Here is an 18,040-nt window from a genome sequence, read left to right on the forward strand (position 1 = left end):
CTTTTAATTGTTTGCTTAATTTCTTCCCCCCCCCCCCTTAATTACTGTTGTTCTGTTAGAGAGATGAGACTGAGACTAGTACAACACTGGAAATACGTATTGCTGCTGTGACCGGTAGAAGCGGTGTGGATCTGTACACAGGAAACTGAACGAGACCACACCTGTAGCTCCAAGTTCATCGTTCATCTCCTGACAGCGACCCACACCAGAAGCTTTGGAGAAAGGGGCAAAAAGAAAAAAGCCATTATAAAATTGCAGCTGGGTGTATTGAAATCTCTAGCTGGGTGCCCTTCAGCAGCAAGGTGCTGTCTCAGGCCAACAGTTACTCTCATTAGCTAGGAAAAATAGTACTCACATTTACTGTTGGTTCAACTTCAATTTTGGCCTCTCGGTCACTCAGATCCAGAGGTCTGGGGAACTATGGTAGTGACCTGCACGCTTCTGCAGTGGCTGGAACTGGTCACTAGAGGGTACAGGTGACTAGTACAACACTGGAAATACGTATTGCTGCTGTGACCGGTAGAAGCGGTGTGGATGTGGCTTCTGTACACAGGAAACTGAACGAGACCACACCTGTAGCACCAAGTTCATCATCTGGTTCCTGACAGCGACCCACACCAGAAGCTTTGGAGAAAGGGGCAAAAAGAAAAAAGCCATTATAAAATTGCAGCTGGGTGTATTGAAATCTCTAGCTGGGTGCCCTTCAGCAGCAAGGTGCTGTCTCAGGCCAACAGTTACTCTCATTAGCTAGGAAAAATAGTACTCACATTTACTGTTGGTTCAACTTCAATTTTGGCCTCTCGGTCACTCAGATCCAGAGGTCTGGGGAACTATGGTAGTGACCTGCACGCTTCTGCAGTGGCTGGAACTGGTCACTAGAGGGTACAGGTGCATATGGATTTAAGGCACTGTTCTGAATAGCTGGAAATGATATTTGTCTTGGATGTAAGAAATGGCTCAGCTGCTTAAAACTGTTATAAAATGAAAACAAGGCATGGACAAGGAGTTTGATAATTCCACCAAAATGTTTAATACCATAATAGATTTTCACTGAAGTACAGAGCTAATGTGAATATTTGTACAAAATATGTGGTTAAAAATAGTATTGATTTATAATATATACAGATATGTCACATCTGTGTCAGAAATGCAGACACTTGAATGAGAACATGAGTAATGTTTTTAAATCTACAACAACATACATGAAATATTTCTGCAGCTACCCACAGTAGGACAACTTGCCAAATCGACACTTAAGGATCCATCGGTCATTACAGATGACATTCTTTTCAGAAGTTTCTGAACGAGAACTGTGCTCTAAAATGGATTCAAAACATTTACTTTCATTAACTGAATAGTGAAGAGAACGCATCTGCGTGACACTAATGCAGACACAACTTTCTCGTACTAGATTAATGATCAATTACAATAATTTGTTAAAACACGGCTGATTTTCTGGTGTATAACAACAGAGAAGTTTAATCCTTCTTGCTGGATACTCTTACTGAAGCGGGTGAGGAAGCCCCTGACTCAGGGACAGCAAACGGGCGCTTTTTAATACAGCTCTCACTTACATGGATTTAAATCCTGAAGCATGTCTTAAGGTCCTGAATATCTTCATTTGTCATTAACTTTGAGGCTGCTCACACTTCACAGCTTTCCCAGCCTTACTCCAAGAAGAATCTCACGAACAAATGCCCCAGATTCTAGGCTTTGTAGCTACGGCATCGGTACACAATCCTATATTAAAAGAATCCACGGATGACTCTTACTGTAGCCCCAGAAGCTCTGTGTAGCGACTGAACAAATTGACAAAAGGGGAGAGACGAATTAAGGTGCTTTTTTTAATGCTTTTTGAGCATCTCCAAGTGGAGGCACTCGGGGTTCTTGCCCTTCCATCGGGAGTGCCGCTGCTGTTCTGCCTCTAACAGTGCAGGCTCCCCTCCCCTCCGAGCCAAAGCAAACATACTCGACACTTCAAATAGGCGTGTGGGAAAGAGCTTTTACAACACTTCCTCCCTTGTAATTTTACCCCCGAATGCCACAGTCTACATGTATTTAAAAAAAGAGCACAACTCACGTTAGGAAAAAACATCTCCTTTTAAGAGGAGCCTAGAACATTTGAAAGCTGCTGTACTCCCCCCAGAAGATGTGCTAAAACAAGAAAAGCAGCGTTTGGTTTTTGGGGGGTTTTTTTTTGCTAGCATAACTAACATTGCGTGAGGATGAGTATAAATGAGGGTCTGTCTGGGACTTTAATCCATACCTGTTTCTGCTTTTTGGTAAAACAGAACTGAATACGGCTTCTTAGGCAGAGGGGAATCAAGGAAATGCAAAGGTCTTAAAATTCATACTAGTACGTGAGAGAAAGTCTTAAGTGGCTAAATGTTTAGCGGTAAAATACTTACCACTAAAGAAGGAACAAAAATAAATTTAGTAAAGGATGCGATCTGAAAGCACTGTAACTTTAATCAGGATATCGACAATAACCTACTTAAATCCCCTCTTCCATAGAAAGCTTGTTCCAGCTCCCCAGCTCCGTGACAGGTATTGCCTTCACTTCAAGCAAGCCGTTCCAGTAAGTCTCTGTAACACCACCAAACTGACTACAGATTTCATCATCGGGCAGTAAAATACCGAAGGACCCAACCCCTGTGAGTTGCTGAATCCATTTTAAGATGTTGGGCCGATCATCAGGGAGTGAGTTGGTAACTACAGACCCAGTCGCAGAGCTGGAGTCCGCTCTGCGCGTCCCAGCACGTCCTTCTGAAATGACCACCTCTCTTGCTTTGATTGTAACTCTTCAGGGCAAAAAAAACGGGGCTGCACAAGGAAAAGCAACAGCCAGACTATCAGCAATGAAGCACAGAGAGCTTCAGCTGTAACCAAGGCGTGAGCCACGGAAGCCTCGGGCCCCTGCTGCAGCTGGGAGAAATATTTTTAACTCCCATTATTCAGTATCATGCAGGGTTAGGTTGCACATCATCACTTGCATGCGCGCATGCCCAGTATAAAGAAATATTGCCTATTTGTGTGTGCAAATTAAGTGCTATCAGCAATGAAGCACAGAGAGCTTCAGCTGTAACCAAGGCGTGAGCCACGGAAGCCTCGGGCCCCTGCTGCAGCTGGGAGAAATATTTTTAACTCCCATTATTCAGTATCATGCAGGGTTAGGTTGCACATCATCACTTGCATGCGCGCATGCCCAGTATAAAGAAATATTGCCTATTTGTGTGTGCAAATTAAGTGCATGCTGAAGTTACACGCATACAGACAGTCATGTCCTCAACCAAAGACCAGTTTCTGATCCTCTGGGACGTACAGCTCCCTACCACCCGCAGCTGAAGCCCTGAAGCTTATTTCCAGGTGCTGCGGCCAGTGCCAAGCACGACGGAAGAGCCACATGTAGGCATGCGGGTAATGCAACATTTCGATGGGATCAGATGAAGAACCTTACTGTAGTTGGGGAAAGCTCATTTGTTGCTCAACGGTGAAAAATAAATCAGGCCTCCTGTAGTGCATTTTACCTCTGAAGTACTCTGTACAAAGACAACTATTACTACTTTTTCTAATCAAAACACAGAGGTTAAGGCCTGTCAGTGAGCTCAGAGCTTACATTTCCAACGAGACCTCTTAAGCAGATCTAATTTTCAGAATTGTGAACAATTATCCTTTGAGAAACTGAGTCTTTTATGCCAGGCACCCAGAAAAAAAAAAAAGCCCTTTTTCCAAATGCAGATCCGAGTGATCAAATACAAGAGCTTCAAAGACAGCTAATCAGCAAACTCATCTCCTGGTTTCCAATCCTTTGCCAGATCCAGTACAAATTGACGCGAGAGACTACAAACGATTGGTTTCAATTTTTGTAATAATTCATGTTAATAGAACTTTCTCCCCAGCCTGGATGGTGGCCGGATGCCATGTTCCTTATTCAAGCACTCATGCCCACTGTATTTACCCATTGTTATAAAAGCACGGTGAGAACCACACCAGCTGTCAGGGATGTGCTTTTGCTCACCAGGGATTGCGCTGGATTCTTTCTTTGCGTACGCCTAGCCAAATCCACAGCAAACCAGTGCAAGTTCACGTGACGCTGTGAAACTGCAGCAGTTGAAAATGGAACATGGCATATCCTGCCAACAAGAGGGCTATTTTTCCCCCCTACTTTCTACTGAAACAGAGTTTGGCCTATGTCACACATTTAAGCATTTTCAGTTCTACCAGTTAAGAGAGCAGTGGTATGTACCACACTAGTCAGTTTATTAACGTAGTTTAACTCTTTAAATGTTGCTTTTCAAAATGCCAGCGCAAGCAGAACACAAAAATATTGTTCGCCATATTTATTTTTTAAACTAAGCTCTGAATTATACAAGTGTAAAAGTGATTAATTAGCCAATAGCTTTTTAATACTCCTATAAAATATGACTAAATAGAATATTTCAAAAGTATGTACAATATAATGGAAATGCTAACATCATCCGTCACAGTGCTCAGACGTACCACTGTAATCAAGTCTTGCAAGACGGTTCAGTCCGTTACTCTGTACAAAGAACAGTCTGTCTTTTTGCAGAAAGCTTTTTCGCTGTTGCGGAATGGGAGGGAGGGGGAAAAAGACCAAAATAAAAACAACCCACCTCTCCCACCCAAATTAGGATCAAATAAACGTTAAACAATTTATCCATGGGGCACACTTTTATAATATAAAGCACTTTACAATAACTATGTCTGTAGTCCTGTTATGGTTGAGGAAGGGATGCTCTTGCCATGTTTTCTTGCTGAAAACAAAGCGTACTTGAGTGTGTATGTACGTGTTAGGAAGGGGGGAGTTTGTACTACCTTGTCCTAATTACAAAAGTCAAGGCCACAGAAATTCTTTGTTCTTTCGTTCCAAAATACACTTTCTCCATGCGTTGTAAATGTTTTCTTGCTTTTAACTGTACTTAGGAAGTCACTGAAATTTCCATTTGGTATCTGCAGGGGTCAGAAAGGACAAGCAGGCAGCGGGCAACAGAAGCTGCACTCCCCTGATCTCCTTTCCTTCCCAGCCAGCAGCAGGAGCAATGTCCAGCCCACAGAGCGCCCCAGGGCATCGCTGCCAGCCGCTCCCACCGGCTCCTGCTTTGGAAGGGAAATCAAAAGGACGCCGTCTGTGTCCCTGTGCATCAGAAGCTGGAATGCAACACAGAGATTTCACTCCTATTTATAGTATTACGACATGAGAGAATCTACTTTAGCACGGTGGCCACCCTGTGAAAAGTGCGAGTCAGAGGGACTGAGCTCACAAGGGAAACTCCCACGGAAGCAAGTAGGGGCTCTGTCTGTGAATTACTGAATTAAATAGGACAGTTACTCCTCCAGATGGTCAGCATTTTTTGAAAGAAGCCTTTCTTCCGTGCCAGGCAAGAACCAGCCTTTAGCAAAATACCAGGTTGTCTTAAGAGTCACAAATGCTGTTACTTTTATGATAGGGACATTATTCCGTTATACCTGAAACATTTTTCTATGATGACCGTTACTTTATCATGCAAAGGCGATACATAAGCTTTGACTATAGTTAAAATGGGCTTCTTTGAGTTTTCAGGTTTGTAGTCGTGCTTCTATTTCTGTGCTTTAACCAGTGAGCTATGTTCACTCCCTCCTGGGTAGTACCACATAGTTTTATAAAGACAAAGAGTAGTCGGTGAATGGGGCCTGGTTTTAAATCTGTCTGAAAATGCATTTTGAGGAAAGAACATTTAAGATCCAATGCTTTAATTTGCAGTATAGTTTTACATCATGTGAGGCCAAAGTCTGCATTTCAGAACCAAGTCTCCCCAAAGTTTGGGTACATGGATATAAGGACTAGATCCGGCCTCCAACACTTTTGCATGTAAAAAAATCCAGAGTATCAACTTCGACTGGAGATGATCTCTGATCGCTTACATCAGTTGAGGATGTGGCCAGTAATTTCTTCCATACAGCATATATCAACAAAAAATCTTACGCGTTTAAATCTTACTCTCCCTGTTTATACTGGTCTAAACCCATGGACCTTAGCGTTCTGTATGTTCTCAAAAAAGACAGTGGCGTTACTCCTCAAGTATCGTAGGTGGCCTATGACAGCGTTTTCAACAGGAACATCAGGTTATAGTTCTAGGGCAGTGAGTGACAATTTATTTATTTAAACCAATTCTAAATGCATCACTGAAAAAATAATTGACGTGAAACCTCTAAGGAGTTAAGACAACTTTACACAGATACCATGAGGATACTATAGCCCCATTTTTTGTTCAGTCTCTGCTGTATTTAATGTACTTCTATTAGTGTAACACGCGCACGACGATGTCCATAACAAGTATCACATTATAGATATATGCTAAGTAAAGCACTACATCTCAACAAGAGTATTAGGGGGCTGTGGTGGTCAGAGAATGAACTACATGAGAATGTTAAGTCCTCATTCTCAGAACGTCCTCACCATACATATGGAGAATGGCATCTCCTGTCTTCACCGACAAAGCAACAGGCTTTTCTTCCTGGAAGTACTGCAGAGCCAATACCCCAGCAAGGGGGACTTGACTCTGCTGAAGCTTGTAGCCTCACTGCTAATGAAGGGTGGAATGGAACCCTCCCTCAGAAACCAGACCATTAGGTGTTATGACAAAAATCTTGATTACAGAACCTAAGCTGACTGTCCAGATCTTAGAATGAGCTTCCAAGATGTATTTACTTATCTTAACTTGTAAAGGATTTTAAACCGTGGAATCTCACTGTGCCATTTTATAGTCACTTTTGGGAGTACAGCTGCAGCTTATTAGCTTAAAAATCCCACCGTATCTTACACATGTGCTCAGTTTTCTGCAATATTAATTTCAGAGGAACTACTCATGTGCATAAATTAAGCGCATGCTTAAATATATGCAAAATCTGAGCTCAAACGTCTAGAAAATATGTTCTCAAAATGACAAATACGCATTAAAAAAAAAAAAATCATCATGGAAGGTCTGCCGGACAGGGAATCCAGTATCTGTCTGCTGTCAGCCATGATGAAAACACAGAACAATTTTTGTAACCCAGTATACATTGCAAGTGAAAGAAACATGCAGGACAGAGTGAGAAAAGGGGTTTCAACTGCATGCAGTCTAGTTTCAAGTGTGTAATTATGGTCCTGTTTTCTTTGGCCTAAAAGAAAAAAAACCAACAAAGAACACCAACTAGCCTCTCCTCACCTCCACAAACCCAAACTGCATACAGCTCAAAAAGGGCTTTAAAGCACAGGAAGTGGGGAGGGAAAAGGTCTGGGTATTAGAGATGTACGAGTAATTACTAACAGTTTCAGGGCTATTCAACACACCACTAGGAAAGCATTCAGCCTGTATCATTACTAGAACTTACAGCTATAACAGAGAGCAATGAATCCCATCTTAAATGCGCAGTCAGTTAGCTTCGCTTTCTTCCTCAAACTCGGAGAGAAGTACCACTCGTACCTTTATGGAAGGTAAAACGACAATCCCTATTGATATTCTGGCTCCCTCCTCCTTAGTGAGAAGGACTGAAAGACACCAGACCCTCCAGCAAGCTGCTGCCTCTCCCCTCAGCCCAGAGAGCTCTGTCTTGCATCCCTGCCACCATTAGGACCAGCGTACTCTACAGCTGTCAGTGGAAGAGGGTGTTTTTCTGCTGTTTCTAAAAACGTTGCAAAGATAGCATTCCCTACAGAAGATTCCAGGGGGATGAAAAGGCCACCAAGCTGCTAGTATATTAAAAACAACACACGTACCCACCCTTAAAAAAAAAAAAAAGAGGAAAAAGGGAAAAGGCTAAGGTCTGCTGGAGAACTGAGGAGGTCAGAGGAGCAGGCTGCTTGATGAAGGGCAGTAGCAAGTATTCTGGGAGTTTGAATATCAAGCCTGGTATCGGCCTGATTTCCCACCCTGAACGATCTCTCTGGTAGTGGTGTTTCAGCATGCAAATTATAGCTGTGAAAAAATCCTCAGACTGAAACCCTCCCTTGTTTCTTGAGCCTTGTTTTGTCCTTTCCAGAAAAATCTATTAGTTGGTGTGTGATATGGCTACATATACAAAGATCTTTTTCCTAGCCCTTTTATTACATAGGCTTGATTACTGTGAAGGGATTTCAATGAGTTTAATGTCCTGGTACTCAAAAGGCAATGGCTGCCTTTCAACAAAACAAAGCAAACAAAACCCAAAAGCTGTGCTGGAGGAGAGAAGTGCTGCTTCTGCCGGAGAGGCTCAGTTAGATACAGGAGGTGGCAGACCAGGGCGTCGAGTTTGAATGATTTTTGGCTTTGGAGAATTCTTTGGGTCCTCGTCTTCTTCCATGTCGCTGTCGCAGACATGCACTACCACACTGGGAGTGGACTCCGTTCCTGCGTGCAGCTCATATTTCTCTCCTGGAAGCACAGAAAAATAGTTAGATCAAAAGACGACAGTCTGAGTAGCAGCGCAGAATACTCCTGCACCTGGATAGGGCAGATGAGCGTGTGCTGCTCCTAAATATAGGTGAGGGCAAGCATGGCTAGACTGTATCAGCTGTCACAACAGATTCTGGGGATCCTGCCCCCGGGGGGCAGTGATCCTTGGTCTGTAAGGCATAATAAAATACCCTGGCGTCTATAATGGTGTTTTGCACCAATATTAGTGGCCAACAGCACTGAAAAAAAAAAAGTACGAAGAGGAGGGAGAGCACAGAAGTTCATGGTTAAGAAGAGGGACTAGAATCCAACCTATCAAACGTTTGGTCTGAAGTCATGCCACACCTCTTGGGCTGGGGCTATTCTTTTGTTGTTGTTGTTTTCTTTCAGTCTAGCGTGGTTCCGGTCCCATTTAAAGTCCACTAGATTCTGCCTCCAGACAGACATCAACACTTGGTCCAATTGCTCCAGAAATAAAAAAAAAATACATATATCTGCTCCAGACGGATTTTGAGATTCAAAGCTCTTTAGCTGGGGCTGTAACCAATTCTGTCTCTACAGATGAGATTACAGAGTACAGTCTATAAATGCTCACTATCAGGCTAAACGCTTAAACGGTACATTAGGTTTTCTAACTATGTGCATTCCTTATTTAAGTCTCCACCCAGTACTTCTGCGACAAAGATGAATATGGCTTAGGTGGTTACCTGCAAGAGTCCACAAGCAAACAAAGGAAAATCAGGATCAGACATAGGACTTTCAGTCCTGCATTCAGTCTGTTCACACTGCATGTGCTTTGGATTGTACACAGGATGCAAGTAGGTATTGGTTACTAAATTGCAAGGAATTAATTTAAGACTGTAAAGAAAAAAAAGTCCCAACGGTGACATTTCTGAGAGGATGACTTCGTCTTTCAGAAGTGACAAACACCCATTAGCAGCACTAAAAACTAGAAACCGTTCCAGGTAATGCACTGCCCCCCTTTGGAGTATTTGTCATCACTCTCGTCTCCAAGACCCACAAGCTGCAGTTAAATTTAAATAGGCTTACAGTGACCACACCCATATCTGGTAGCTTGGATTTTTTTTGTAGGACTACTCCAAAACCACTGCATATTGCCTGCAAAATATTCTGAGATGACGAAGGTGAGGTCCCAGTATACCTAGCCGACCTGTATTTGTGGTGCAGCAGCTCCTAAATGCCTGCATCACAGGCAGAACCTGGCAGTGCTAGGTGTTGTATGATGACAGTGAAATGGCAGTCCCTACCTCAAAGCACTTATAGTTTGCTGGTGCTACTAATTCGGATTTTTATTTATTTGCAACTTTGTGGCAGAGGAATTCACGTGAGGAAGGGGTTGCAGGTTTGGCCCTGCATTAGCCCACGCAGTTCTGGGACTATGCTCACGTGCTATTTGTGCTGACAAATTCTTGGTCCAAGTAAGACTGGGTGGCTTGCAACTAGAGGACATGCTGCATTTTTGCCTAAAAAATAGGAGGCAACTAGTGAATAATAGCTGTAAGTCAGGCATCTTGCTGTGAGAAATATTTTACTGCTGTGATACCATTAATGTTGACATTTAACTGCTCTATTTTTGGCAACCTTTCCTCCGAATCCAAATTGAGTAAAGCATTACAGGTCTTGCTGATAGGCTAAAATATAAAAGGAACAATAGCTTGGTTGCGCTGCACTGAGAAATTATATGGTTTTTCTTTGCCTATTTTCCCTGCGGGCTTCAGCTAATTTCTCAGCTATGGGCTGACGTCAATGCTGCCAACCAGCACTGAAGGCTACATTGGTCACTGTCAGCTACAAGCAGCTCTGCAGTGCTGTGCACACACAACGCTGGGCCCTTTCCCCGTACACCAGCACCACGAAGTGAATCAGATTCACTGCCCTCTTAAAAGGTAATAATCCCAGTTCAAATGCCACATTCTTTTACTGTTCAAATCCTTCCCAGAAGGACTCTTTCCGCTGAAAAAGAACAGTGGAAATAAGTACAGACACAAGGAAAAATATTCCGATGCCTCTGGCACAAGTAACTGCAACAGCAATTAATGTCGCTTTGCAAATCAAAATGTGATGCACTCATAAATTAGGTTTTTAAGGCATACAGTTATTTCTGGGCGTAAATGAGCTGCAGACTCAGTTCTGTACTCACGATTATTCATGCCTGCAGAACTGTGGCTCAAACTGCATAAAACCTTTTTATGGCTGAGCTAGGAACAGGACAACAGTAACTATGGGACTTTTATACAGCTGTATCTTGTTCCTAAATGTAACCGCTGTTTGCAGAAAAATACTAAGGTAATAAGTACAAAATAAAAATCCAATAGATACAGCCAGATTACCCCTTCCCTTCTGCTTTTTTCTATGGTTTTTTTATTTCCTCTTAACACCTCCAGCATTAAAAAAAAAAAAAAAAAGCTAAATCCGCAGCAGTTAAGCTAGTGGAGTAATGGTCGAATCACTGCAATCGAGTTATGTTTAGAAGACACAGGTTGTCCCAAGCTAAGAGTAGCAAGTCGAGTTAGTAGAGTTAAGACTCACCAACTTCTGTAGTTAATATCACTCAAGCATTTGTCATCTCATTCAGCTGCCTCCGATGCTGCCTCCTTTGCGTTCTCAGGCCCTACGTGGCCCCACCACTCCTGCTTCTCCCGCTTGCCTGGAGAACTCTTACAGGTTACACCAAAGGACTCTTGGGGAGAGGTGTCTTTCTCCTCCAGCAGTCTTTGGGCTATTTCTATCCCTTAATAATAAGTTGTTTAAATATTCATGTAAGCTGAGATAACAATGGAAACTCACATAAATTTACTTGGAAAAATATCACAAAATTTATCAAATATGCTCAAACATCTAAACTCTGCCTTCAGAATATAATGCAGGGAAGAATTAAGCTGTGGCACCTCCACCATACAGATCTGTCAGAAAATGTTCCTAACAAACCCCTGATAGCAGCAATGTTCCTCTATTCATTTGCTTCACATGAGGAAAAAACATAGGAATTTGAAGTTTCACCATTCAACAATGGGCCTAACTGCTTTTATGTCACTTGGCACTACCTTTTGTGACCACATGAACCACAAGCAAACCCACAGCCTCAGGTGACCCAAGAAAGATGGCCACAAGAACAGCACAAAAGCAACTTTTGATATTGTTGTCATTTAACCCCAGTCGGCAACTGAGCACCACCCAGCCGCTCGCTCACTCACTCCCCCCCGGTGGGAGCGGGGAGAGAATCGGAAGGGTAAAAGAAAGAAAACTCGTGGGCTGAGATAAAGACAGTTTAATTGGCAAAGCAGAGAGCGCGCGCATGAGCGCGTGCAAACACCAGGGAAAGGAAAAAAAAAAGTGATGCAACTGCTCACCACTCACCAACCGATGCCCAGCCAGTCCCCGAGCAGCGATCGCTGCCCCCTGGCCAACTCCACCCAGTTTATGTACTGAGCATGACGTCCCATGGTATGGAATGTCCCTTTGGCCAGTTTGGGTCAGCTGTCCTGGCTGTGCCCCCTCCCAGCTGCTTCTGCACCTCCAGCCTTCTCAGTCGGCAGAGCATGGGAAGCTGAAAAGTCCTTGACTAGCGTAAGCACTGCTCAGCAACAACTAAAACATCGGTGCGTTATCAACATTATTCTCATGCTAAATCCAAAACACAGCACTGTACCAGCTACTAGGAAGAAAATTAGCTCTATCCCAGCCAAAACCAGGACAGATATTTCAGAATTAAAAATAATGGCATGCGATTTTCTATCCCTTTGTGAATCAGTACTATGACCTTTCATTGATGGTGCATCTCTTGTCTAATGAGGCTTTTTTGTCCAGCAAAGAGTATGTTCATACACTTAATTAATAATGAAGAAATGGTAATGATACTGTGCAGCTACCTCATCCCTGATTCTGACTCATGATCAAGGGTTAATGGGTTCAGAGCTGTCCATTCCATGTTAACCGTGTCATTAGCAGCATAAAAATACCTTCCACTTATAGTCCCTTCATCCAAGAGCTTTACAAATAATATGGTGCAAATAATGGATGGTCCTTTGTACAGGTGCATGTTCATGTTCGAAGGGATACAACAACCCATCCCATTGGATACCTCTACTGCACAGATCTGCCATATGCAAGATGGAGGAGTTGCTCTCTGGAAGCCCATTACTGGTGTTGCAGGCACTGTCCTCTCCTGGCCAGCAGAACAACGCAGACGGAAAGCTTTCTACACCCAGCAGCTCTGCATACCCTGCCCCTGGCAAGGGGAGGAAGGGCAGAAGCAGCCACAGAACAGAGGAGAGAAGAAGGACAGAGATGGAAAATTTTATTTATCACCCATCTGACTGCCCCTCCAGCCCCTTCTAATCCTCTCTGGAAGTCATATGAAGTATTTAGTTTTTCCTTTGAATCAGTGAGAACAAACATGAGAGTTTGGAAACACCTGGGCGTAGAAAACTTGCAGTGCGAGACATGGTTTGAAATCCCTGTGTGCGGCATTTTCTGGGCAGGGTCCTGCTCTTCCCCGTTTTTCCCTTCCCTGTGCAAGGGTGAGCCAAACCCAGGGCAGAGCAGGGGCAGGAGCTACGCATCCTCCCCAAGACGGTCAGCTAGAGCACGGCAGGAACAGCCACATCTTAATTGCTCAGAGACAAAAATGAAACCCTGACCCAACCCCTCCTCTGACCACTAATCGTTCCCGGACCCAGCAGCCAAGTGGCACAGACTGCTGCAGGGTCTCCTTTGTGTCCCAAGAGGTACCACTGCGGACCTAAGAGCCATCATGTGTAACATTTCAGAATGGCCCTTTCATAACATGAAAAATATATTTTACAAGACCTGGAGTGTAGCCTGAGGGCACTCAGGAGGTGCAAAGCCTGCTGGAATGCTGCTGAAGGACTGGGAAACGTGGAGAGAACTGAAACTGGTACAAATTTGTCTATATGGGCTACTGGAGATGGTGCCCAGCCTGCGCTGGTTTTCAAATAGTGCCTGAAATTGTGGAGGCGAGTGCTAACTGATAGAGGGCAAAATCGCACTGGCAAGCACATGGAGCACTTAAGTGCTGAGGACGCTGACCTATATTGTGTGTTATTGTATAGTGCAGATCTCATCAGTGGAGCCAGGATCCGTGAATCAAAGCCATGGGAGAAAGGCAATTTGTCTGGGCAGCCGCTGTGTGGGCAGCAGGCAGGGGTTGAGATTGGCAAGGGGAGGCCAGGGTGGCACCTGGAATCCTGGGGAAAGGCACTCTGAAGAGTGCAGACTTAGAAAGTGAGGGAGTACGGGGCAGTCTGTTGAGAAGAAATTGGGGTAACAGGTTTGAAAGAGGCAATGGGGGAAGGAGGGAAGAAATACGCAGGTTGGGGGGTAGATAGGGAGGGGGTAGGACTGCTTTCCAGAAAATAAGGACCTACTCTAGGGCCAGGAAGATGGTGATGGTTTGTAAACTGCTGCACTAATAAATGGCAGAGCAAACATAGCTGCTTTTTCTTTGAGAGGAGCAGCTCTGCTGTATATACATAGCCTAGACCTGGAGATTCCCCCCCCTCCCCCTTACAAACATTTCTCATATAAAATTATTTCCTGTATTCCTCAGTGGGATGGAACTAAGACCTTATAAAATGTTATGCAAAAGACATGAGGGCCTAGACTAGACAACAGCTTGGTACATTGCAAGCGTTCCTGTAGGAAAGTTAGGTCCAAGTCAGGCCAGGCAGAGACACAACCTGGGCCTGACAGGCAAACAGCCGAACTACTACCCTAGGTCAACGCAATGCCTTTGTATCTTCATCAGTATTTTAAACTACTGGAAGTTTTCTTGACAGTGGAAGTGTTTTTCATCAAAGAGATTAATGATCACACTTCTTTATTTGCAATACATTAAAAAATTGTAGGCTGGTGGTCAGAACCAGGCAGTCGCAGTTGCTGGCTCTGACTGGTCTACGGCATTGTGTTCATGCCTCATTTAAAGCTCAATTTCTGCATCTGCAGAAAGTAAGAATATACATCAGTCAACCAGAAACTTAATTGAACATGCCGTGGTCTTCCCTAAGAAGTAAATGCACCCTTACCAATCTCAATTTAATGTCGAAGGACCAAAAGCCAGCTTCCTTTTGTGCACAGCAAAAAGGAATCTTTTCCGTTAGACTTCTGAGATGCCAGACAGTCATTGCTGCAGCCACAAGGCTGCAAAAAAAAAAGATACCTGTCCCCAAACTGAGGTTGGAAAGAGACAACACACAGCATATCCGTTAACTAGCTTCCAGCCTATTCATTTTACTCTGGAGCGAATCTCCCAGCCTTTGCACCTAGGGACAGTTTTAGTCTCTAATTTTGTGGCTATGACGATTATGGCAGTGTACTGCAAAGGAGATGACCTGTATTCATGGCATGGCAAAGTAGCATGGGTCTGTGTCCAAGTGGTGTATCTTACATTCCCAGTGAAGTAGGTCAGTAAAACTCATCTTGTACTGAGGTCGTACAAAGAAACTGTTCACTATTTACACACTCAAATGAGTTTTCCTGGTCCTTGGATATTAGTTTTACCAAATCAGTGTATTTAATACAGCAAAGATTCCCCACAAGTTAAAGACATAGAATTCAGGCTCTAACATTCAGAGTTGTTGTTTGTTGTTGTTACAACAAACAACTGTGCCAGTGAGTATTTTTTGACAGTTGATAAGCCATAGTTACATTTTTAAATTGTGTTTTTTGAATGAAAACAAAATCTAACTTAGCTGAGGCTAACAGTGTTATTTGATGTACAGCAGTATGTTTTACTGATGTGATACTGAGAAATGAGTTTTGGTGGGATTTGGTTTTCAATGAAATTCTAAACATAGTAAATGCACAACTGAGAACTGTAACACTATTTTAAAACCGCCACTGCTGTTAACTAAAATTGATCTCTCTAACAAGTGCTAAAAATAGAAAGAAGAGAGCACACAATGACTTTTTGTATGCCTCCCTGCAGGCTCCTTAAATACGGGTGAATATGACCTTCACGCAAAGCTGTCCCAGAGTGTGGGACAATGAGTGATATTTCACATTCCACTGGTCTAGAACAGGAATTGATTTATTACCCAGCTAGCTAGGGAATTTGTTTACATGCTTCCATTTATAACACTGCTGCATCAAAGGAAAAAAAAAAAGAGTTTTTTGTTTTTCTTTTATTCAGCAGTTTAGAAGCAAAGCATCGATTCTGGAAATAATAACCTGCAATATAGTAATAAGTGTTACACCTGACAGCCTTTTTCTATGGGCTTTCCTGCTGAAAGGGAATAAAACACAGGAATCTCTGATGTCCTGTTATGTATTTTCCTCCTATGAGAGATCCTGTGTGAAAAAGATATGAGATGATCCTGCAAACCTTGTGGATCATGGAACATCTCTTCCTGCACCTCACGTACTTCAGCTCTGGGTTACTCTGGTGCAGTTACACAAAAGCTCCAGTGACAAGATGTCTGCAACTGGAAGCTAGTGTCAGAACAAGAAAGTAGCGTCTTCAATACAGCTGGGGAGAAAAAAAACCTCTCTCATCCCACAAGAATTTCAAAAATAAACTCAGATAAATTTTCATGGGCCCACCCCCCAACTGTTATTAGATTGGATCGGAAGTGTTTTATTTCAATATGAAAATAATTTAACAAGCTATTTTTTCTTATGGTTTACAAATGTAAATTAGACTTAATTTCTAAATTATACAGCTTAGGCCTGAAACTGGAACCTTTTCCATTTTGAAAATTTTAAAAGAGGATGCTTTAACAGCTTTGAAAGAAAACTATTTGTAAAGATGACTTAATTAAATCAAAAGCAATCCTCTCCTCTGAAAAGTTTTGCTTTCATCAGATGAGCATTTTCTAAGGGAAAGCATTGTTTTGAAAATCCCAGCTAGCTTCAATTCCTGGCATTAGCTGAAGATGGGAAGACGGAAGAAAGTCTTTCTGCATTATCCATTGACATCTCTCCTATTTTGATAGAGGCTACACCTTATTCCATTTCTTCTGCATACGGTTTTCAACAGAAAATGGGCAGTCCCAACAGAGCAATCCTGCCGGGATTGGGGAATGGTAGTTCATTCTCGACAAACTTGTTAACGTGAGAGATTCTCCACTCTGGTGGAGATGCAGTGATGCCTAAACATTTGATGAGGTATTCTGCATCTTGGAAAGCAGTACCGAGCAGATGTGATTTAAAGCAAAAACTCCTCAAGTTCATGGACAAGCATTTGTCCGGTCCCCACATAAACCATCAGTTGTCTCATCTAAGCACAAACCCAAGCACAATAAATTGTGTAAACAAGCTTTGATCTGCTATTCAATCAAATAGGACTCACGAGCTGCAGATAAGATATAATTCCGTACGTACATATGGTAAAACTCATTCTTAAGCAAAAAAACAGTTGACATGCGTCAACTTAAATCCAAAGCTTTAATGCAACTTACAGGCTTTACCCCAACTTCCTCTACAGTCACATTCTCTATACTGCTATTTCTCGTCTGCTTTTTCTGACACATTTTCACACAAGGACCACAAGCTTACCTGGTCCTAGCTTAGAAACTGCATAAAGGAGGTCGTAGTTGATGACAGGTGTCGCATCATCTATTGGTTGCCACCCTACAGGTGGGGAGGCTGGAGGCGAGATGAGAAACTGTTTTGCAGGCTGTGGTGGTGCCAAATGAAGCTTGTCTCCATCTGTCTCAGAGGTCTGAATCTTTAAAGCATAACAAATACATTATTTAGTATAGGATGGGTAAATGGAATGATTACTCAAATCATACACTTCTAATACCAAATGCCACCCAGGCAGGGTTTCAGCGTCAGTCTCAGCAGAGAAGGCCTGGAGATGAATTTCATCTCGACCTTACAGATGGTTCGTCTACAGTAAATACACTGCGGGGGGCTGTTGTATGAGCAAAGCTACAATGTTTGTGCCTACTGTATATGTTCTCTGAGGATAAATGCAAAGCTTTGGTATCCACAGCTGCTAGTTCAGAGATTTTTGAGGCTGAAAAGGTATTGTTCTGATCTACTGGCCTAAACTCCTAAATAAAAAGACATTAGACAAGAAACCAGTAACTCCCACACCAAGGCCTTATCAGTAACTTCAGAAAGGTTTATGAAGATTTGATTTCTTTAGCTGAAGTGATAAAGGAATCTATCATGTTCCTTAGTCGTTTGCAACTAACTGTTCTCATTTTATTTCCATATTAAATTATCTAGTTGAATTCCTGCTTTTTTCTGGTATATTAAAGAAGTCTCAACATAAAATGAATTATACTACAGCCGTACCTGAGCAAGTTTACAACCAACTTGGGCCCAGAAACAATAAACTGCATTTGCATGACAGCAAGCCTGAGAGAGCACCCTGCTATACCACAATGGGTTTTGCAAAGAGCCTGTTTGGGTCTCTCAACTCCATGTTCCCCAGAACCTCTAATTCTGGAAGTGCTTATTCAGTCTGGCTCAGGTCCATATAAACATACACTGCTCCAGACACTGTGCTGCTTCCACATATTCATTCCCTGGACACAACTAACAAGCTCTTTTAAGATTGCACATACTGGAGAGCATAGTGCAGATACTTAAATGGCTTTGCAGGAAATCAGCTTAGATATGGAGACTAATCACTT

General features: G+C 42.8%; 1 protein-coding gene across 1 annotated transcript in view; it reads right to left on the reverse strand.

Annotated features, from left to right (window-relative positions):
• Nucleotides 1-4,242: 4,242 nt before the first annotated feature.
• The window catches only part of RCAN2 (regulator of calcineurin 2), an 86,365-nt gene continuing 72,567 nt past the window's right edge, over nucleotides 4,243-18,040 (reverse strand). Inside the window, exons 3-4 of the mRNA XM_009288974.1 lie at nucleotides 16,950-17,121; nucleotides 4,243-8,393 (exon numbers count right to left, since the gene is read on the reverse strand). Of these exons, the coding sequence (XP_009287249.1) occupies nucleotides 8,233-8,393; nucleotides 16,950-17,121 (333 nt within the window). The 3' untranslated portion in view covers nucleotides 4,243-8,232. The remainder of the gene's footprint in view (nucleotides 8,394-16,949; nucleotides 17,122-18,040) is intronic.

Source organism: Aptenodytes forsteri, unplaced genomic scaffold (assembly GCF_000699145.1).
Source record: "Aptenodytes forsteri isolate BGI_AS27 unplaced genomic scaffold, ASM69914v1 Scaffold57, whole genome shotgun sequence".
NCBI lineage: Eukaryota > Metazoa > Chordata > Aves > Sphenisciformes > Spheniscidae > Aptenodytes > Aptenodytes forsteri.